We start from the raw sequence: 23021 nt of genomic DNA, 5'->3' as shown, positions 1-23021 counted from the left end.
GCCTCCCACCGATGGCTGATGTCTCACCTCGCTTGGTTGTCCAGCGATTCTGGCCAAGTTGCCATGCGTCTTAGAGAAGGCTCACGGCAGTGTCTGGAGAATATCTTCCTCGGGGCTGCGTAATATACTAGCAGGGGCACGCCATCATTGACGCTCTGCCATGGGTGGGCGTGTGGAGGGCTCGGTCTTGAGGCCCAGACAACCACCTTCCAGCTCCCCCTCAGTACTGAGGCCATGGAAGGGATCTGGGGAGACAAACGTGCTGGCCCCACGGGCCCTGACCCACGGGCAAGAGAAGCAGGCAACTGTGCAGGACCACAGTGAGGCCACAGATACGGGTCGGCAGAACCCCCTGCCCACTTTTTGTTCCAACCAACTGCCGCTGGGGCACAGAGACTCCCTCCCAAGCACTCGGTCTGTTTCACTGTGTGTCCTGGGCAGGTGACATTAGAGAAAAAGAAAAGGGGAAAGAACAAAACCTACAACTCTAGACCAAAGCTGAAGAAAGGGCGAACTCCCTTCACCTGGAGCTAGCCAGAATGCTCAGGTTTTCGGTGGGGATAACAGGCTCCAGGGTATCAGGCTTCTACTCCAGCCGGCGTCTACCTGCCCCAGCTCCCCTCCCGTGTCAACAGGACTGAGGCTGAAGGGGGCAGTAAAAAAAAAAAATGCAGAGGCCAGGCCGAAGTCCCAGGCTCAAGTTCTGATTCTGTCACCAGCCCATCATATGACTTTGGGCCCATCACTGGACCTCCCTGAGACTCCATTTTCTCAGCTATAAAATGGGGACAGCAGCATTCACCCTGTAAGGTTGTCAGGAGAAATAAATGAAGTAACACAGAGAAAGTGACTCTGGCTGCACCTGTGTCACAGTAGCTCGTCCACAAAGAGCAGCTGTTAACGGAGACATTACTAATTTGGTGCATAAAATGGTAAAAAATTGAGAGTCCCTTACCGGCTCCCCGGGGGGACCTGGTTTTCCATCTCTGCCCTCTTTGCCTTCTTCTCCCTGCAAGAGAAATCCAATTGGTACTGGAGGTGCCGGGAGGGAAGACAGGCCGTGTTCGGGACACACGCCTAGTGCTGGGCTACAGCCACACTGAACAGCTAAGGGGCCACTTGAACACACAGAACTGGTTTGACTTCCTGGTTCCTTCCCAACACCACAATTCTGGCTGGGATCTCCGATCCACAGCGCCTGGCACAGAGCGGAAAGGCAAAAACTTGCAATAGCATCATTCTTGGTTCTGTTCATCTGCAGAAGCCCCTAGTAGGCATGTCATGAAGACAACCTTGGGACACCAGAGCGTCATGTCTGGGCCTCCGGGATCGAATGCAGCAAGGAGTGGGCAAGGATGCAGCTTCTGATGGAGACACTGGGGACACTGGACAGATACAGGGCAGCACGGGACACACGGGGGCTCAGGGAGCCAACACAGATTACATGTGGGTTACGAACAGCTGTGAACACTTGGCGTTTCTCTCCGTGAGATCCAGCTGGGATTCCCTCCCCATGGCCAGCCTCCTTGCCCTAAGGAGGTCACTAGAAGCCTCAGGTTTCCCTAAGAGACCATTATTCTTCAAGTCTCTGCAAACGGGAAAGAGAATTCTATACAATGACAATGACATCACCCAGACTTAGGTTCCAATCCTGGGCCACCTGGACTGGGGGTGAGCATGGGGGTCTGGGGAAGGAAAGCAACCAGGCAGCAGGGCAGAAGGGAAACTGAGTCAACCCAGGCAAGGTCTGAATCCTTCTTGCACTACTAGGCACCTGATCTTGGGCAAATTATTGATATCCTCAGCCCCTCAGTGCCCTGCTCCTAAAAGAGATGGCAAGTGTGCTCCACAGAGTTACCAGGCGGTCAGAATGGAAGCTCCTGCCCACGAGGCAGAACTAACCCAGCATCGACAGGTGGCCCCAGCACCGGGGCTGTCTCTGCTGCTGTAGGCATTCAGGACACCGGGCATTGTTCCTCATCAGTGCCTTCAACATCAGTCGCCTGGCACCTTGGGAAGCCACCGTGGACTGGAATCTAAGTTTCGTGGCCAAACAGGGCGCTGGTCCAATGCTCAACGGACACCCGTAACCCTTTCCGAATGCCGCTCCTGGCATAACCATGTTAACCAGGGAAACCAGCAGGGCTGCTGTGGAAGCCGGGCCGTACTGGTCCTCTTTTCAATCAAGAGTTTTCCAGAAAGCACTTTTTTCCATGCATGCAGCAGCGGGGGGAGGTCAAGAGACGCGTGCGTGGGAGAGGAAGCCAATCACAGGAGGAAGCGTGGTCAGGCGGGAGACCTGTAGACTCTGGCTGGAGACCCCGAGGACCCCCCGGGGGCAAAGGCATGATGTGTGGGAGCAGCACGAGTGCCACATGGGGAAATGCAGAGGAGGGCCGTGTGTGGCCCACGTAATCGTCTGAGAAGGAAAGGTGGCTTTCTGAGAGAGAGAAGCTGCCTCAGGCAGACCTGCTGAGCAGCCCCTTAATGTCTCTGAACCTGCTTCTGCACCTTCAGTAAATTAAAGAGATGCTCCCCGACTGCAGGGGGAGGAATACGAAGGGTCTTTCTGGCACAGAGGAGTGCCTAATAAATGGTGAGGTTTGTGGCTCTCCTTCCCAGAAGCGACCGTTGGTGCCCAATGAGTGTTAGCAAAGTCACAGTGCGCCCCCATGGCCCTGGCCAGAAGCAGAAGCCACTTCCTAACACTTAGTCTTTCTTTTTAAAAAAATGTGTGTTTATTTTTTAGAGAGAGAGAGCAACGGGAGGGGCAGAGAGAGAGGGAGACGCAGAATCCGAAGCAGCCTCCAGGCTCCCAGCTGTCAGCAAAGAGCCCGACACGGGCTCAAACCCATGAACTGTGAGATCATGACCTGAGCCGAAGTCGGACGCTTAACCGACTGAGCCCCCCAGGCACCCCTAACACTTAATATTTCTTCTAGCCAGTTCCTGTATGTGAATACATCCGTGTCTCTTACACGTTCCTCCTTCTACCTGGAGTACCTTCTTCCTGACCCCTCTCGTCCTTCTCAGCCTTGACTACTTGACCTTGAACACTCACCTCGAGTGTCCCCTCCACAGACATCCCTCCAGGTCTGGCTTGGGTGTCCACTATGGGCCCCTGGGCCCCCCTCTACCTACCACATAGCACAGCATGCTCTGTGTCAATGGTTTCATCCTTTTCTGTTTGGCTTCTCCACGAGACCCCAGGCCACATACTGGCGGGGACCACGGCTGGGTCTGTCTGGTTCCTCGAATTCTGGCCTAGGTCAGACCAGATCTAGGAAGCACCACTTGGCGCTGTGCTGGGGAGGGTGTGGTGCAGGTGGACAGAGATGGACGGGTGTGTGTGGCTGCATCTGTGTTGTGATGGTGTAGGGGGCTGAGTGTTCCTGGAGCACTGCTCAGATTTCTACCTAAGCCCCTGGGGAGGCTCAGGGCACCTCCCAGAGAAAATGACGTCCAGTCCAGACCTCAGCATGAGCTGCTGAGAGGGTCCACGGCAAAGGGTACATATGTTATAACATGCGGAAAGCTCTTTGCACAGAGCCCATCAGGGGGTGTGCACCATGCACATGAAAGCTATGAGGATTCTTTTTTTGTTTGTTTGTTTTAATGTTTGTTTGGAGACAGAGAGAGAGCAAGCAGGGGACAGGCAGACAGAGAGAGAGAGGGAGAAAGAATCCCAAGCAGGCTCCCGGTTGTCAGCAGAGAGCCCGACGCGGGGCTCGAACTCATGAACCATGAGATCATGACCTGAGATGAAATCAAGAGTCGGACGCCTAACCGACTGAGCCAGCCAGGTGCCCCGAAGCTACGATGATTCTTACCCTCCAGGCAGAGGAGAGGAAGTGTTTCTGACACAGGAATGATACGGAAGAGGCAAAGGCATTCAGAGTGGCTGGGGTGGGGGATGGGGTGAGAGAGAGGAAGCCATTCCCGAGGCTGCAGGGATAGCATGTGCCCAGGCTTGGCTTATGTCTGAGAGACAGGGCCCTCCCCTGGAAGGGAGGACAGGGTGGAGGGGCTAAGGGGACATTATTAAGAAAATGGTGAAGTCAACACCGGAAGCCATGCCTCTCTCCTCCAGTACGCTAGGGCTGTGGTGATAAGGGCTTGGCACAAAAGCCAGACCAGGATTTTCTCTCCTTAGCTTCACCATCGCTAGAATTATATCGGTCAGTACCTTCCAGCTGCCAGGACAGGCTAGGCTGCAGGGCCGCAGTGCAGACCAACAGGGGTTTCTCAACCCAGCACATCTTTTAAGATCTGTGCGCCCTGCACACGTTACTTAACCCCAGGGTCACATGGCTGCAGGGAGAGCTGACAGTGGTGCCTGGGAAATGTGTCTTTGACCAGTGCAGTCACTTCTCAGATACTTGAGGAGGGAGGGCTCTGAGAGAGCAGTTCATTCATCCATGTGTTTCTTTAAGTAGTATTTGCTGGGTGTTCACTATGTGTGGGAAGCCAAAGCCTGGTCTTCTAGAACCCACAGCCTAGAGCAAAACCCCACAATTAGCAGGGACTTTTCTGTTAGATTTCCATTTCTAGCAAACAGTGGGTGCCTAAGTAGAGTCTGCCGAATGAGCAAATAAGTTAATGAACATTGGAGGAAGGGGTCACTAATGAAACGATTATACAAATAAAGATGTGATTACCGCTGAGATAGGCCCTCACAAGGAAAGGAAAAGAGACTAGGAGAGACTGCCCCAGCCTAGGGAGTACAGGGAAAACTTCCAGGGGGTGATGCCTGAGATGGGATGCAAAAGAGCAAAGGCAAAAGCAGCTGGTGCAAGAGGTAAGGAAGAGGCATTGTGGGTAGACAGAAATGCATGGGCAAAGGCCCTGTGGTCTGGAAAAGAGAGGATGCAGAACATTCTACGAACCAAAAGGAAGCCAGTGCGGCTGCAATAAAACAATACAGTATGCAGGGCCGGGGTTGGGGGCTGTGGCCAGTAGAGGCCCCAGCAGCAGGCACGGGCCAGACCACTAACTCCACAGGGATGGGTTCTCAATGGAGGAGGCAGCATATGATCTCTCTGGACCAGCCTTACTAACTAACTAGAGAGCTCAACCCTATTGAGAAGTATATTAAATTTAAAAGTCCAGAACAGTATTCATAGAAAGTAATTTGGCAATGTGTATCAAGACCCTCAGGGGTGCCTGGGTGGCTCAGGTGGTTAAGCGTCTGACTTTGGCTCAGGTCCTGATCTCATGGCTCGTGGGTTCGAGCCCCGCGTCGGGCTCTGTGCTGATAGCTTAGAGCCTGGAGCCTGCTTTGGATTCTGTCTCCCTCTCTCTCTGCCCTCCCCCACTCACTCTATCTCTCTCTCTCAAAAATAAACATTAAAAAAAATAAAGAACCTTAGACATTATTACACCTGACAAGTGAACCTCACTTTTGAGGGCCATTACATAGAAAAGTGCCATGCATGCAAAATAGCTTAATATAGTCTTAAAAAAAAATAACGATAAGATTTATGAGGCAACAGAGGAATGATCATATATATTATGGTACATGCGTTGGGTAGAGTGTATATAAAATTTAATGAGTGTATGAACAGTTAAGACCAGTGTGGAAAATAAGAAGTGTTTATTTTATCATAAATAGTTCATTATCACAGTTGTGCATGTGTGTGTGTGTGTGTGTGTGTGTGAGAGAGAGAGAGAGAGATCTTAACCGTGGATACACACATATGCGTGTGTGGAGAGAGATAAAAACATCATCTACACAAATCAACAACAACAGTGCATATTGCATAGAAGAATGAGGTTAAGACTGACCCCACCAAAAACGTACTAACTTGGCTTTGGTTAGTGATTCTCCTTCTCATTTTCTGTAATACTGGAAACTCCCCCAGTGACCATGTCTTACCTAAACAGTAGTGCAGTATGTTTTGGTTTGCTCATTTTTGTAGTAGAGAAACCAGGTTTTTGGTTTTTTGGTCGCATTTTGTGTGTGTGTGTGTGTGTGTGTGTGTGTGTGTGTGTGTGTATGTTTAATCTCACTTACCGGGATTCCGGGTAACCCAGATGGGCCTTCGGGGCCAGGAGGACCTTCTTTCCCCTGAAGGATGCAAGACACAAAAACACCATTAGATCTCTCAGACTGGCTTTTCTGGAAGGAAACGATCTCACACAGAACTGCCCTCACGGGCTGGCAGGCATCTTCGGTGAGAATCGAAGTGCTTGCCAGGCATTGCCTGACCCACAGCAGGGAGGCGCCCAGGGCGGAGCACATCACAGCAGGTGCATGTGCACACAGGGAAGCTTTCCAGCGTGTTACATGGACTCAGGGGGACTGAAGATGGAAATGCCTGGTGGGAAGAAGATGCTTGGGGTCCACAAGACTTGGGTCCAGCCCCAGCTCTGTACTTTATCTTCAACACTGCCTGAGGGTCAAACCCTCACCACGCAGCACCACAGCTCCTGACCACAGCTCCTGACCTTGTTGGGCACACGGGATCCAACACAAGCAAAAAGCTGGCCTGGGGCTAAACAGATGGTTTGGTGTCACCATCCCCTCGTCTGGAGGCTCCTAAACTTCCTACCAAGTTTATAGCTGGTATTTTGAAAGACTGTGTTTACCAAATTGCCTTAATTCATACTTCATTTTCCATTTTATTCGCCAGACACACATCACTGCCAAACACAGCTTCTCAATCAGATGAGGTCATCAATGCTATCATTTCTACCTGGATGAGTGTTCTTATGTCACCTGTGTCTCTAATTAAGAGGCCCCAACGCCTTTATAATCTCCGGCCACTGTTTCTTTTGAAGTGGTAAAATGCCGATGTCAGGTTTTACATTCTAATCCACCTGCCACACAAAATGAGGTATCCTTAAGACTTGTGATGTTAGCTTCTTGGAAGAAAACCAAAGGCGAAGATATTTTGATATTTAATTCAGATTTATACAGATTTTATAAACAAAGTGGATTTTTTTTTTTTTTTTGTCAACTTGGAACAAAGACTCAGCATCATTAGGGATTTTTAAATACTGATAATGGAGCTCGCTGGATTCCTTCCTGAAGGTCTGTTTTTCCAAAGACCCTAGTAGGGAGCCACTACTGGAATTAGCAAACTCCAGCCCTCGCTGCTTTTGCAAATAAAGTTGTATCAGAACACAGTGGAACCTTTTTGTTGACCTACTGTGCATGGCAGACTTCATCTTATCACAGCGGTGCTGAATATTTGCGACAGAGACCACGTGGCCCACGAAGACTAAAATATTTACTATTTCGGGCTTTTTTAACCCCATGATGTGAGCTGAAGATACACAAGAGGTCAGCTTGGTCCTAATCCTGTTTGTATTGTGCAAGTTGTGCTTTGCTGTGGAAATTACACAGTTTTTGTAATGCTTTTTTATTTATTTTCGAGTGAGAGAGAGAGCGAGCTTGAGTGGGGGAGGAGCAGAGAGAGAGGGAGACACAGAATCTGAAGCAGCCTCCAGGCTCTGAGTTGTCCACACAGAGACTGACGCAGGGCTTGAACTCATGAACCACGAGATGATGGCCTGAGCCGAAGTCGGACACTTAACTGACTGAGCCACCCAGGTGCCCCAGGAGAGAATCTTAAGCAGGCTCCACGCTCAGCATGGAGCCCGACGCGGGGCTCGAATTTGTGAACTGCAAGATCATGACCTGAGCCAAAGTCAAACAGTTAACCCACTGAGCCACCCAGGCACCCTGGAAATTACATAATTATTCATTAGGTGACCCAACTAAATGTAGGTGGAAAAAGAAAAAGAATGATCTTTAAGTTAAGACTTTATTTTACAAAGATGACTCACTATCTAGATGGCTGTAACGAGATAGCTATAAAAGATTAGGAAAAAAAATACCCTAACGATCTAGGATTCTGCATTCAAATTACTTCACAGGTGGTGTTACATTCTCAAACCACTTTTTCAAGAAGCAGCAAACAGTAAGTGGGTAGATGTTCTTTTTACAAGAATAACGACAAGAGACTCCACTAGGGGACCCAAAATCGAAGTAAGGCCTTCCTTCTATGTCAAAAAGATTGGCAAATGGTTTATGTGTTTCATTTCAAAATATAATGGAAATATTTTCAATTTGTATCTTTTTTTATTATGTCCCATTTAGCTTTTTAAATTTCTTTTTTTTTTTTTAACCTACCAATACTCATTGTTTATGCTAAGAAAACTCGGAGCATACTCTGGTTTGATGTATACAGTGAAATATCGGGACCCCAGGCAGCTTCAAGCACAGCCATCGCTTGCCACAGGGTCCCACGGCAGAATCGATGTCTCACTCAATACAGTTTAGCTCCGAGGTATGTGAGATTCACATCTGGGCTGTATCTTCCTCTCCTGGGGCAAACGGTCTGTGTTTGTGGGGGAGATCTTTTGGTGTCCGAGAATCGGTGCAAAGCTGCCTGCGGTAGGTTTTATATTCCCTTCTGCCTGGGACTTCTAAGGGGGCAGCTCCAAGAAGACTGGCCGGATGGTGAACAAAAGCTGATCCATGTGGCTGTTAGTTTTGGATCCCAACACCCCCGCAGCCCCCAGCCCGGCCATCCCCCACAGTGGGTCAGAGTCGAATGGCAGAAGGACACTGAATCAGGAGTTTCCAAAGTGACTTAACTCCCAACTTGGACATTAATTACCTGTGTGTCCTTGGACTAGTAACCCAAACCCACTGGGCTTTGCTCTCCTCCTCCCAGCAGGAGGTTAGGACGAGCTGTCCTAACTGATCCCTCAAGAGCTCCTGGCATCAGAGCCCAGAGATGCCAGGGGAGGGCTGACCTGCCTGCGAGCCAGCTCGGAACGCCAGGCAGAGTCCTGTGTGACTCCCCTCTCTGACTTCTTGCTCCTCTTTGGGGCGGTTGGATAACAGGAGCTACTCCTGTCCAACGTGCCTCTTGAAATATCCCGTAGCCTCAGGGCGGGTTGGCTCAAGCCTTTCCCCTCCCCAGTGCCTGTTCAGAAGAGAACCACACCCACAGGGCCTGTGTGAGCTGGTTGTAAACCAGACTCTGGAATCCCGGGTTGCCAGGCCATTCATCCAAACTTTTTTATTTTATTTTATTTTATTTTATTTTATTTTATTTTATTTTATTTTATTTTACTTTTTTATTTTATTTCACTTTAATTTTATTATTCTATTTCTTAAATTTTTTTTTAACGTTTTTCTACTTATTTTTGAGAACAGAGCATGAACAGGGGAAGGGGCAGAGAGAGAGGGAGACACAGAATCCGAAGTAGGCTCCAGGCTCTGAGCTGTCAGCACAGAGTCCAACGCGGGGCTTGAATCCATGAACCTCAAGATCCTGACCTGAGCTGAAGTTGGACGCTTAGCCAACTGAACCACCCAAGTGCTCCAAAACGTTTATGTCAGAGGCAAGAAACCACGGTCCCAATGGGAAGCAAACAACTCCCCTCCCCCATGGTTTCATTGCAAGACTGTGAATACTTAGGATGAGGAGCCACGGAGGCAGAGGGAGGACCAGGACCAGGCCTGTGAACACCTGGGTTCTGGGAAGCCCAAACAGACTCAGGGCAGGTCCAGTCTGCTAAGGAACTTACCGGCGGCCCTTGGATCCCTGGAGGTCCAGCGGCCCCAGCAATGCCATCCGCTCCCTAAGGACAACAGAGCAGGGAGTCAGTTTGCTGTGAGGATCTCAACAGAGATGGTTAGCGCCTCTTTGTGCATGAAGCAGTGCACACGGAGGGTGCGTCCTGAGCCCCTCCCCGGCTGCCAGAACCACAGGTGCTCCTGGGAGCCCCCCCTCCCTCAACACGCCGGTCTGGTCTCTGGGAACACAAAGATGTCAGGGGAACAGCAGCCATGGGGCAGGAAGGACCAGAGTAGTCGCCAGCCAGCCGGCCTGCCCGGCAACAGCAAACTGTCTCACTTCAGAGTGGACGCCTCCGGCTAACATCAGGGGACATTTGGGGACAGAAGGCAAGAAGGAACAAGTGGATTTATCTTCGAGGCTAATAAGGAGGGTGTTTTTGGTTGTGCCAACCCAGGGATGAGAAGTGCATGGAACCATGAAAGAGGAGTTCTATGCACGTAAGTGAGTGCAGCAGGGTGAGTCCGCTCAGCTCCCTCCCCTGCTGCTCCCCCTGCGTGAAATCCAGTCCCCCAAGGCTCAGAGCGCACAGCCTGCCCTCGTCCTCATCCCGGCTCAGTGAGAAATTATCCACCTCCCAAATCCGAACTCCAAAGAGCCTGCCTCTCCTAACACCTTCATTTTCCTCCATAGCCTTTATCGCCATCTGCCACCCTAGGGTTTGTTGATGATTTCCTTTACTGGGAACTAAAACATTGCCTCGGAGATAGTGGGCACTCAATATTTCTTGAATGAATGAATGAATGAATGAATGAAAGCTGGGCTGGCCGGCAGATGAGACATAGATTCTTTTTTTTTTTTAATTTTTATTTATTTATTTTGAGAGAGAGAACTCGCAGGGGAGAGGGACAGAGCGGGAGAGAGAGAGAATCCCAAGCAGGCCCCATGCTCAGTGTGCAGCCCAACATGGGGAGTGATCCCATGACCCTGGGATCATGACCTGAGCTGAAACCAAGAGTTGGAAGCTCAACCAACTGAGCCCCCCAGATGCTCCAAGGGGACAGATTGTTTAGACTAACGAATACACTGCTTCTTTCTAGCTTTGGTCAAGGGGTATACGATTCCCATCTTCAGCTTCCTTGTCAGTGAAAGGGTAGAAGTGATATTATTGTCCGGGCTGTGAGGAGGGGAGCAGGAAATGAGGCAGTGCTTGCAGTGTGCTTAGCACGGAATAGAAGGTATCAGTTGGGGTGCACCCTCTCAGAGCCAGCGTCCCTGGGTCCATGTCCTGGCTCTCCACGTTACTCCACTCCTCTGTGCCTATCAGTTCCTCTGTAAACTGGAGAAAAAGAGCTCCTATTTCAGCTGAGTTGTTGAGAGAATTGAGAAAGTTAATACATATAAGGAGTTAGTCAGCATCGGCACGTACTAAGGGCTCTCCATAAAGGGCTCTCCGTTATCATAAGCACAGATGACAGTGGTGCGTCTACTGGCCAGCCCACGACCAGGAACATGGCGGATACTAACTAAATATGGGAGGACAAACACACAAGCTCTTGCAGTCTTACTGATACCTTTCCAGCGATCTTTAGTGTTTTTTTTTCACATAAACTTGTAGGAAGCCCATATCATACCAAGTCCTGGCCAAGTTCTAGGGCTACAGAAACAGCTACATGGTGGACCTCAAGGAAGTCTGGTACAGCTGCAGAAGATAGGTGTTGTTTCCCATGTCAGACAAATTCCCGGGGACAAGACGCAGTCAGATTTTTCCCCACCTCTTCCGCCAGGTAAGGACCCAGTAAATGTTCACGAAATAAAGGGATATTGATAATATTGGAACAAAGAGCCTAAGGTTCATGGTTCTCTGGCTGGGACGCTACAGGGAAATGACACGTCTAGTCGAAACCTAATAGAACAGTGGAGTTTCTACTACAAATCAGGATTCTTCTGTATCATTTTGCCAAAAACTTCCAGCATCCTCTACTCTGGAACCTAGCTAAGTTGGAATTAAGTTCCATATGGCAGTTGGGGTTAAGGGTTTCATCTGAAAGTAGGATGCCAACTGAGCACCAGGAAATAAACTCTAAGGAGCCTTGTCTGTTTGGTTTCCACATCCCTGGTTCCAGGGTCTGACATATAAGCACTCAAAGAAACAATACAATGACCAGGAGGGTATCCTGCTCTCGAGTTGCTACAGAATGACTGGCCACTGACCCCAAATGGGCAGCTCACCAGGATCCACTCCCAAAGGTGATTAACAGTCCAGGGCACAGCACAAAGTAGATGCTCAGGAAACATCCACTGAGTGAACTGAAGAACACATCGGTCAGTCGGAGGCAAACCAGCTGCAGTCTGATTGTGACTGTCTCTGAACGTTTTTTTTAATGTTTCTTTTTGAGAGACAGAGCGTGAGTGGGAGTGGGGCAGAGAGAGAGGGAGACACAGAATCCAAAGCAGGCTACAGGCTCTGAGACATCAGCACAGAGCCTGATGCAGGGCTTGAACCCACAAACCGTGAGATCATGACCTGACCTAAAGTCAGATGCTTAGCTGACTCAGCCACCCTCTGAAGGTGGCTGTTTCTGAATCTCAGATGCATCATCTTGCATGAGAATGATAAGCCAGGAGCCCTTTCCTAGAGTTGTCAAAGAACAATTTCCAATGAGAGGAGCACATGGTTTCATTTGCAAGGGGGGTTGGGGGGGGGGGGGAAGACGTGTTATAGGCTTTGAATGACCAGGGTGGGGTGGGAGTGGGGCTTTCCCTCATCACTTACTCTGGGGCCCTCTCAGCTATTAGGTTACACAGGGAAGGTACAGCCTTTATGATATGGGAAGTGTAATATAAAATTATTTCCTTCTCAAATGTCCCTCCTCAATTCAATGCCAATGTCTCTCCCCATTACCTATGACATTGCTACCTTGATCATTTTTAATTCTTGTGCCTGTCAGATGTCACAAAATCTAATAACATATTCAAATACGATGCAAAGGGATCTCTTTTTAAAAAAAAATTTTTTTTTTACATTTATTTATTTTTGAGAAACAGTGAGACAAAGCGTGAGTGGGGGAGGGGCAGAGAGAGAGAGGGAGACACAGAATCGGAAGCAGCCTCCAGGCTCTGAGCAAGCGGTCAGCACAGAGCCCGACACGGGGCTCGAACCCACAGACTGTGAGATCGTGACCTGAGCCGAAGTCGGAGGCTCAACGGTCTGAGCCACCCAGGTGCCCCGCAAAGGGATCTCTTAAGTGAAATTATTCATCTGAAGAAAATGCAGAATTTTGTGAACTTCAATGATAGTAAACTCAGAGATCCCCTGCAAGGTCATTCACCTGCTCATTGCAGAGAGGCAGCGGTGAGGCATTAAGTCTGAGAAACTGAAAAGGACGGTAATGGCACCTACCCTGGGCAGGGGGCAGGTGGGAAGTAAGCCGAGTATCAGAGATTTAAGGTAGGCTCTCTAGTAAACTGGGAAAGCTTGAATACTTTTGTAGCTAATTTACTTTCTATGAGTTTGCTGGAAAAGTTGATTCTGAAGTGAAAGATGTGGTTTCATGCTCTCATATGATTTTATTGAAAAAAATGCATTTAAAACAACCTAATTTGGGTCGCCTGGGTGTCTCAGTCGGTTAAGTGTCTGACTTCGGCTCAGGTCATGATTTCACAGCCCATGGCTTTAAGCCCCATGTTGGGCTCTGTGCTGACAGCTCAGAGCCTGGAGCCTGCTTCAGATTCTGTGTCTCCCTCTCTCTGCCCCTCCTCTGCTCACATTCTGTCTCTGTCTCTGTCTCTCTCTCAAAAATGAATAAACATTAAAAAAATTTTTTTTAAAGAAAATGGTCGTACTGAATAATACTAATTATTAGTTGTTATTATTATTGACTCCAGTAAACCCAGGAAAATCTGTGCTTATACAGACGCTGTGATTCCCAGAGTCTCTTGCCGTGGGTTAGGTTCCTATGGAACAGGGGAATCTGTTTCTATATCTTTTACTTAAGATCCTAACTTTGCAGTGATCTCAGGCCTCCCTTGCCCAAGCTAGATACAGATTAAGAATTAACCAAGCCTGCCCATCCCTGCCAACACCCTCCTGGCCCTTACAAGCACCCTAGCCTCACTGCCCATTGGTGCCACTCATATCACTTGGTCCTCAACCCCAGATGCCTCAGGGACCCACGCTCTCCGGTCAGCCTGAGACACCATTCAGGTTTCAGCCTAGTCCTCAAAGTAAGAGCAATGTCCAATGTGACCTCATCTCCAGGGAGTATGGAAATGTGTTCAAATGTCAAAGCCAAAAGAGGAGGGGATTCAAAATCATCACTTACCCGTGGCCCAGGGTTCCCGGGGGGTCCCATGAAACCAGGAACTCCAGGATGACCCTAGGAAAACCCAAGAGGCAGTTCTTAACAACGACTCCTAAGAAGCTCTTCACTCTGGCAGCCACCAAACATCAGATGACAATCCAGACTCTAGCTTCTCACTGCGATAACAATTTTGGATAAAGACGCTGGCAACAAAAAGACCTTATTTTTTTTTTAAATATATTCTTGGTATTTCCAGAGGTTGAGGAAGTATCTACCAATATTTACAAAACCAAACCTACCCTGAAAGCGGACCTGCTTCACAATAATGTGAAGGAAGACGGTGTGGCTGAAGACACAGGTGAAAACAGAAGCGGCCATAATGGCTACAACATCCTGTGGCTGGGTGGTACGTCTAAGGGTGGGGGTCTTCTTACTATGGTTTCTAACTTTTGTGTAGGCTCGAGACACCCCATGATAACAATCTGAAAGCAAATAAATGCACATGCACACGCAACATATGCTCCCAAATGGAAAGAAACTGTTCCGGTTTCTGAATTATGGCATCTACACTATAATAACGTGGCAGTTACTTTAGGAAAGGGATTCACATGTCCGGGCAGAGAGGAGTCCATGTGTGTTAAAGCAGGAGCTAAGCAAGCTAGAGCGTATTGCGTGTAACATTTAGTTTTAGTAAGACAACGTTTTATAGGATCAAATAAACCGCAAACCACCATGGAAGAGACTTCCCTGCCCTCCACCTCTATCTCCTGCTGCTGGAAAACACAAGCTGTAACAGTCAGGATAGAATGTACTATATTTGAGGAAAAAAAAAAAGTTAGAGAGGGAGAGAGCCAAACCATAAGAGACTCTTAAAAACTGAGAATAAACTGAGGGTTGATGGGGAGTGGGAGGGAGAGGAGGGTGGGTGATGGGCATTGAGGAGGGCAGCTGTTGGAAGGAGCACTGGCTGTTGTATGGAAACCAATTTGACAATAAATTTCATATTAAAAAAAAGAAAATTCACTATGGCAAGAATAATCTGGACACATTTTGTTTTTCCAAATACAGATGGAATTTTAGCTAAGCACGTCATTCAGACCTCGAGCATAGCTAGCTCTTACCTCACTGCCTCTGGAGTACCTGCTCACCTGCCTCACCTTCTCACTGAACAGAAAGCCCCGTGAGGTCAGGGATTTGTCCTTACGCACCATGCATCTCAGAGCCTGGGGCTGTGTCCGGCATGCAGCCGGTTGACAAGGAGGACCGATGGAGAGATGCACAGAGGGGTGATGGGGGGAGCACAGGTGCAAAAGAGGAAAAGGAAAAGGGAAGGGTGACAGAAGCAAAGCAGGAGAAGGTAGCCAGTTTAAATGGCAGAAAGGCTGCTGGAGGCTGGGGAGCTGGGACTGCAGAATCGGTGACCCTGGATAAAAGATGACGGGACTGCCATGTTTGAATCCGCAGAAAGAGGGGTTTCTGCTGTCACGGGTGCTGCCTTACAATGCACTCGAACACGTGGTCCAGCAGGGCTGGCTGGGCACTGAGTGCAGAGGGGCATCATGGAGGATTTCAACTAGCACCGTGAGTTACACAAGAGGCACCTGAGGAATGATGGGGGTGGGAGGAAAGAAGGGGGCATGTTGTAATGGGTGACTACCATTTCAGTAAACAAAAAGCTCTAAAGGTCAGAGAGTCCAGCAAAACCAAACGAAACCAGAAAAGGCAGTCTCCTCAGATAACTGGGGAAGGGGAATATCACCATGAACCAGAGGAATCAATTTGGAAACCATGAAAATGTGGTTTAAAAAAATCCTGCTGCAGGCAAGGAAGATCCAAGCAGTGATGTCAGAAATGGCACAATGAAATTTATCTAGGAAGAACAGTGATACCTCTCCAGGTTCATTATAAAGTAAGTTCTTACCTGGTCACCTTTCTGTCCAGCTTCACCAGCTGCACCACGCTCTCCTTTACTTCCCTTGGGAGAAAAAGAAAAGAAAGAAAATTACAGGAAATTCTGCTAGAACTACATTGCAAAAGAAAAAAGCTCGCATGCTTTTGTTCACCCATTCATTCATTCATTCGTTCATGTACTCTTTCTTCATCAACTCTTACTAAATCTGAGCCTAAGGCCAGGCAGGGTGTCCACAGGGAGAAGTTAAGGGAGTCTGGTTGAGGAACCGATGGTGGAATGCCTTAATGGGGTTGTGGGGTGCTGGTGGGGGTTACTGAGAGCCCTGTATGTTTACCCCTTGAACCTGGATGGAGGTGCAGGCACCGGAAACCATTAGAAGGAGCCGTGACTGTCCTCGGTTTCCAGAGGGCTCCCTGACCGCAGTGTGGGGTGGGTTGGAAGGGCCAGCATGAAGAGAGGAGGGGTGGTCAGGAGGAAACTGGGGTGTGAGGATGTGGGAGGGGAGGGAGCAGAATCAGCAGGGTCTGGGGGCCCTGCAGAGCAGGTGTAGGGTGGGGAGGAGGGGGAGCTGAGAAGGTGGACAGGGCAGCAGTGTCCACAGTCTGGGGGAGATGGCTGTGCCCATATGTTCCCTCCTTGCTCCTTCCCTTGCTACCTGTGCGACCTGGAGTGGGTCACTTCAACCCCAAACTGTAGGATGTCTTTTTTCCTCTATAAAATAGAGAAAATAGTGATTGCCTACCCCATGAAATGTTGGGATAATAAAATCAGATGCCTGGAAAGTACAGCGTAGAGCTCAGAACACAGCAAGATCTCAATAAATATTAGTTATAATTAGTATTTTGGATTATTTTATACTTGAACTCTGGCTTTGTCATTAGTAAGTCTGTCATTAGGCAACCTGCTTCAATTGTCTGTCTCCTTATTCCTAAAATAATATTAATACAACCCCTTTGTCATGGGGTTGTTGTGAGCATTAAGTGACCTAAAATCTACACAGTGCATGAGCTAGTGATAAATTCATTGTTAGCTGTCATCTTTCCTGTCATCATCAGCATCAGCATCACCAGTATCACCATCACCACCATGGTCACTGTCACCATCACCATCATTATCATTATCCTCACCATCATTATTGTCACTGTCACCATCACCATCATCACCACCACTGTCATCGTCACTGTGGTCAAGACACTCACAATATGCAACCCACCAAAAATATTTTTCATAGACTAACCTTGGAAGTAACACTCAAAAGTTCTAATCTCTCTTAACTGTCACATATTTTGGCTTTGCATTTAATGTGGTAACAAATGTATTTCGGTAAAACGTCGTTAAACAAAAACATGTCAGTTCCGTTAAAAGAAGGCATTATGCAGTAAAATAAGTCTTTCACAGTAAGTCAGTCTTGGCTCTGTTTCCAGGCCTGTCACATCTTGTTTGTGCATCCTTGAGCAGATCATATCCCCTCTTTGCTCTGGGTTTGCACATCCAGTAAATAAAGGATGGGGGGGCAGATCAATCTAGGGGAGCCCTTCCAAGTCCAGAGTCCCCCAGTTCACCATGGGTCCAGCCGTGTGGACACACTGTGTCCCACATCAGCAGTTCACCGATGGCTGTAACTACCTTGTAATGCTCCCTGGCCGCCTGCCTGAGGTGCGTTGGGAGCCTAAGGTGAACTAATGCCTGTAGAACGTCAAAGGCCAGTGTGCAGGAGAGAAGAAAAGAGGTTCAAAGGGGAAGAGCATTTGTTCCGTCATTTTTACATGTCATTATTTCTACTGCTTTTAAGTCTATAAAGCCAGCACACTGTCTGCAGGCCGTATTATAACCTCAATGAAAAGAAGTGACGGAATAGCACACGGCTTCTCTGACATTCAGGACAACTGCCTTAAAAGTAAATGGTTCCTTTTCAAATCCCAGTCCTCAGTCTGTGCTTAGGGTGGTTTCAACCTTCAAGTCCCAGCAGTGAAAATGTCAGCAGCTCAAGGATCTCCACAGTTGTCCTTGTCTCCTTCTCCGCTGCAGCTAAGGATCAAAGCATACACAGCCACCCCCACCCCTGACTCACTTCCTTCCAGAAGAGAGGACTGACATTTACCGAGCCTCTACCCGCACCACCCTCCCCCTACACACCCCCCCACCCCGCCCCGCATGCTGCCGGGCCCTTCCCACATGAGATCCCATTTTGTGTATTTTTCGTTGGTTTGTTTGTTTATATCCTGAGCTGATGCAAAAAATATTCAACGTGTCTGTGTTATCTAATTTATGTATTTATTTTTTTAAGTTTCTTAATTTATTTTAAGACGGAGACAGCATGAGCTGGGGAGGGGCTGAGGGAGAGGGAGAGAAAATCCCAAGCAGGCTCCGCACTGTCAGGGCAGAGCCCAGTGCAGGGCTTGAACTCATGAACTGTGAGAGCCAAAACCAAGAGTAGGACGCTCAACCTGAGCCACCCAGGCTGAGCCACCCAGGCACCCCTGTGTTATGTAACGTGGTCAGTAAGACTACTCTAGGAGGTGGGGGTTATTACCAGAGTGTATAGATTAAAAAAAAATCTGAAGACCAGAGAGGTTAAGTCATTCACCTGAGGTCACACAGCTAATGAAAGGCAAGATTGGGACTCTAATGCAGATCTGTCTGTATTCAAACTGTCTCTCCCTGCCCAAGGTATTTTTCTGGCTATTTTCCTGGGCATGACACCTTGTCCCGCGGGTTTTCTAATGTCAAGAACATAGCATCTATAGTCTAGAAGTCTGACTCACCATGCTCCAGGAACCTTTCTAAGCACTGGAGATACAGCAACCAATAAAACAACAACACAGTCCCTGCCCACCTGGACTTTATATTCTAGGGAGATTGCTAGTTCGTTACTAGCTCAGTTCTCTTAGATGATCTTTATTCAGAGTCATTGAATCTCGGGCTTAAATCTCCCCGTGAACAGAAGGGAAGAGATTCTCTCCCCAAACCTTTTTCTTAGAGCATTTACTTCAGAAAACTTGTCACTGTGGGGTTCTTTCTCTTTGAAATGTATGTAAATCCTTTTAACAGCTAAATAAGTCCTGCCAGATCTAGGATTCAGAAATGTCTCTCTCAAGGACCTGGCAACCGTCCCTTTGAAATGTAATCAATCATACAGAAAGAGAGCACTCCCCACCCTAGGTCTCGGTCTCCAAGCCTCTGTGGGGAAGGGAGCCCAACTGAAAAGCCAGGCACCTTGCTCCAAGTTGCAGAACACTTCCCGTCATTAAGACGGACAGCCCGTTTTTCCTTTCTTTAAAGCTGACTAACACAGACGATCACCGAATTGCCAGGAAAATTTAGGATGAACGTACGTGACACCTGGTGCTATGAAGTCCTCTTACTTGAGGCCCGGTTATTGTTGGTCTTGAGGACTTGCACACAGCAGGTGCAGCTGCCTGGCTGCAGGACAGAGGGAGATTTCTGCCTGACGTGCTTCACCCTCTGCAGCCATGTTTACTCAATAACAGGACTGTTTTCCTTCTCTTCCACCTTCGTGGAGAGGTTTTCTGGACTGGGAGGAGATTCTGTTTCGGTTTTAATTACATTTCTTCCACGTCACCGTGTGCTAAGCACACGATGTAACAACTACTTAGAGGGTATGTTCCTACCAGGGGCTGCTCTAAGGATGTGGGTTTCTGTGAATCTACCAAAAAGGCAGTTCTCTCAAGGGGTTTACAGACTGTTGAGGGCAGGGCCTAAACTTTCTCAAATTAACGAAGTCTCTGCTACTAGCAGGATAAGGCCTGTCCTTGGATTTCCATGGGCTATCTCACTGCCTAGAAAGCCTGTCCCCCAGGATGCCTGGCACATCCCTGCCTCACTTTCCAATGCAACTAAAATCACCTCTTCCAGGTGGCCTTCCTAAGTAACACTTTGCCCAATGGCATTATTTTCCTTCAAGCCATTTACTCTTCTACTGACCCTTTGCTACAGTTGTTATTCATTCAAACAGAGAAACCACTAGGAGGACCACTTACAGTTAGATGTACCCAGCACTTCCTTGTACCCAGCTGGTACCACGCCTGACGCCCTGTAAATGCCTCCCTGTTTAATCCTCAACATCCTCTTTGTGAAATAGGCCATATGGTTCTTCTTTTAGAGACGAAAGACCCTCGATTCAGAAAAGTCAAATAAATTGCCACTATCCCCAGACCCCATCCCTGAAAGTCAATGTTTTGTGCAGTATGAAAGCTCTAGAATGAAGCTGTAATTGATCATGACAGTGACCTCCCCAGGCCCAGCCAGCAGTCAGAGCCGCTGCAAATCTGCAAGATAAATCTTAGGGAAGCTGATTTCCCAGATGCAGGATTGCAAATGCAAACAAACAAACAAATGCCCTTGGTGATGCACATGACCAGTGAACACAGGGACGTCTGGCTACGAAAGAATGAGAAAATATTTGTAAGTGCTCAGCCACTGGTAGCATTTTCAGTGTACAAATTCATCTTCATGTCTGCAGGTCAAGCTGAGATCTTGTTTGATAAGCGAGAGAAAATGAAACAGTCCTCCCGTCTGTTTTCTGGAGAGTGGAGTGGGATGAATAACGAGCATGGAGTGGCTTGGGTTTGAAGCCAAGAATCAAGGCAAGCCTGTGAGTCCTCAGATGAGCTATTTAACTCCTCTGTGACTCACTTCCCCAACAGTAGGTGGTGGTAAGGAGAAGCCTCCGCCCCACCAGGAGCTGTCCTTGGTGCTGGAGTTGGTCCTAATATTACTAGGGTTAAACCCCTAGGGGATACTAACAGGGGGTAGGAGGTCCTCGAGTCCTGCCAGCAGGGATTCCCCTCTGCAGTATCACTTAGTAGTTTGGTAGTACTGGCATTTAAATCTTGCTAAGCCTCTGCTTCCTCATCTGTAAAATGGGACAATATGTGTACCTCCTAGCATGATGCTGAGCATTGCAAGAGATGATATTGTAAAGCAGGTAACCTGAGCATACTGCGTATGCTGCCCACTGTAACTGCCTGGGAGCTCATTATGTAGGGTGGACCCTAACACCTGCCAACTTCTCAAGGTCATGATGGACTCCCAAGTGGAGACAGCTAGAACCCTGTCTTTCAGCTGCAGCACTAATTTCTGTTCTTTTTCTGGGTGGAAGCATTCTTTGGCTTTCTCTGAATATGTAAAGGAACAAACCCTCTCTAGAAGCGAATTATCAAGGAACAAAGGCAGAGCCATTGTCCCAAGACACCAGCACTTCAAGTGGGATTGGGCCGATAAAGAAAACAATCCCTACTTAGTGGAGGGAACTCCTTATCTGTTTAATTGATTTGCTTTTGTTTCTCTGCATAAAAAGCCATTCCTCAGCAGAGGCTAAACCCAGCAGCCTGTGAGTTGACAGCAAAGGTTACTTAAGGATCAGCTGAAACTAGCCTGCAGAATCCGCCAGGCAAGGAGCTTAGCCCCAGCTGATGACCCCAGAAAGGGGGAGTAATTCAGGGTAAATAGCACAGGTGATGCTACACTTTACGGGTGTCTCTCAACTAACACTGCCCAGGAAAAAATCTCTTATTCCATCTACACTGAAACCTGATAGCTGTAGTTCCTAAAGCAAGAGCCCTGGGTATGCCAAAACCCTGTAAGACTTCACAAAGTCTATGGATCACAAACACTCTATGTCTTAGCCTGCCAGGCAGGCCTGGGAAATCTGGATGTTTGCCATCCTGATGCCCAACTGTTCCAGGGAGCGCCCTGCTGTTACCCCGCAGTGTTGGCTTCCTTGCCTTCTAATATAATAATAAGAGGTCCAACCCCATTTTCAGGGTTGACCCTGAAGCAAGGCAAGTGAGCACTTGGCCTGGGTGTAACATGTAAGGAGCTCTGGAAAGCTCAGTATCCAAAATTAATAATAGTCCAATGCTGTGTTCTTCAAAGTCAAAATCAGTGCCAAATAATCCGAGATGAACAAACTATACAAATGTAAATAAATGGGGCTCCCACAGGGCTGGGATTAGGGGTTTAAGGAAGGTGAATGGTTCAAGTGTAGGGTTAGGTCCCATCTTTATTGAAAATTTTGGGGTGCCCAGGTGGCTCTGTCAGTTAAAAGTCTGACTCTTTATTTCAGCTCAGGTCATGATCGCACAGTTCATGAGATCAAGCCCCGCATCAGGCTCTGTGATGACAGCAAGGAGCCTACTTGAGATTCTCTCTTTCCCTCTCTCTCTGCCCCTCCCCCACTCATTCTCTCTCTCTCTCTCTCTCTCTCTCTCTCTCTCTCTCTCTAAATAAACTTAAAAAAAACTTTAAAAATAAAATAGTGACATTTTGTTCCTTGTGAATCAACTGTACTAATTCTAAACTTTTTAAAATATTGCACTAAAGTCCTATTTATCTTGGTTACTGAGGTTTTGGGCTTCCCTTACATCTTACGTCCAGGTCCTCACCCCAGTCCCGGCCCTGTCACTGCTGTGACCCCACGGGCTAAAAAAGCAGGAGAAGCAGGTTGGTGCTGGGCCTGGATAGTGCTAGGTCTGGTGGAGGCACCCTCAGCAGTTCTCAGGGCCACAGGCCTGGAAGGTGACTGCTTTTATACCTCTCAGTTTGTCAGCAGGAAAGGGAAGGGCAAAAGTAAGAAGCTAGCCCAAGGTCATTGCTGAGTGGGAATGCCAACTCCAGAGGTCTGGCTCCTGAGCTCGCTCTCTCCTACTGACAATTTTCTGCTGAATTTCATGTCAGACAAGCCATGCCATGTCCCAGCCAGGCCACAGGAAGAGACACAGTGACACATTTGCTCCTGAATGTCGGGGTAAGGTAGCGTGCATAGCTTGCAACAGCACAGGGTCCCCAAGGTAGTGATTACGGACAGCCTCCAGGGGCACTGACAGTGGGGGAAGGTGACTGAGGGTGGAGGGTCAGCTCTCTTCCCCTCCTGGCCCCACGTCTGCACTCACACAGTCTCTCGCGCTTAGAACTATGTACCATCACCACAAGGAGTTCAAATATACAGCCCAGACACCTGTTTTCAGCTGCCAGAGCCTCCCCTCCTGTTCTATGGCTGAGATCACAGCTCCTTCTTCCTGGGCTGGTCTTCCTGGCTTTATGAAAGCACAGAGCTTCCCTGCCCATTTTAGATGGGCGCCTCGTCATTCTTGTGAGTGGTAGTAACACTCACCCACACTGGCACAGCACTTGCCTAATGAGGTTATTTACTGAGTGACTAGTTCTTTTTGTGCATTACATTGTCCAATTCTAACAAATCTCTGAAGTTGCTTTTGTTTTTTGTTTTTGTTTTAAATAGGCTTCACA

General features: G+C 48.3%; 1 protein-coding gene across 6 annotated transcripts in view; it reads right to left on the bottom strand.

Moving 5' to 3' along the window:
• The window catches only part of COL22A1 (collagen type XXII alpha 1 chain), a 259422-nt gene that overhangs the window by 33174 nt on the left and 203227 nt on the right, over positions 1-23021 (bottom strand). For all 6 annotated transcript variants that reach the window (XM_053208097.1, XM_053208095.1, XM_027063837.2 and 3 more), the window contains 5 exons: positions 15762-15815; positions 13862-13915; positions 9547-9600; positions 6014-6067; positions 956-1009 (listed from right to left, as the gene is read on the bottom strand). In XM_053208097.1, the coding sequence (XP_053064072.1) occupies positions 956-1009; positions 6014-6067; positions 9547-9600; positions 13862-13915; positions 15762-15815 (270 nt within the window). The remainder of the gene's footprint in view (positions 1-955; positions 1010-6013; positions 6068-9546; positions 9601-13861; positions 13916-15761; positions 15816-23021) is intronic.

Source organism: Acinonyx jubatus, chromosome F2 (assembly GCF_027475565.1).
Source record: "Acinonyx jubatus isolate Ajub_Pintada_27869175 chromosome F2, VMU_Ajub_asm_v1.0, whole genome shotgun sequence".
Lineage (NCBI taxonomy): Eukaryota > Metazoa > Chordata > Mammalia > Carnivora > Felidae > Acinonyx > Acinonyx jubatus.
The sequence above is the reverse complement of the archived record's forward strand: the minus strand, read 5'-3'. Positions and strand labels throughout refer to the sequence as shown.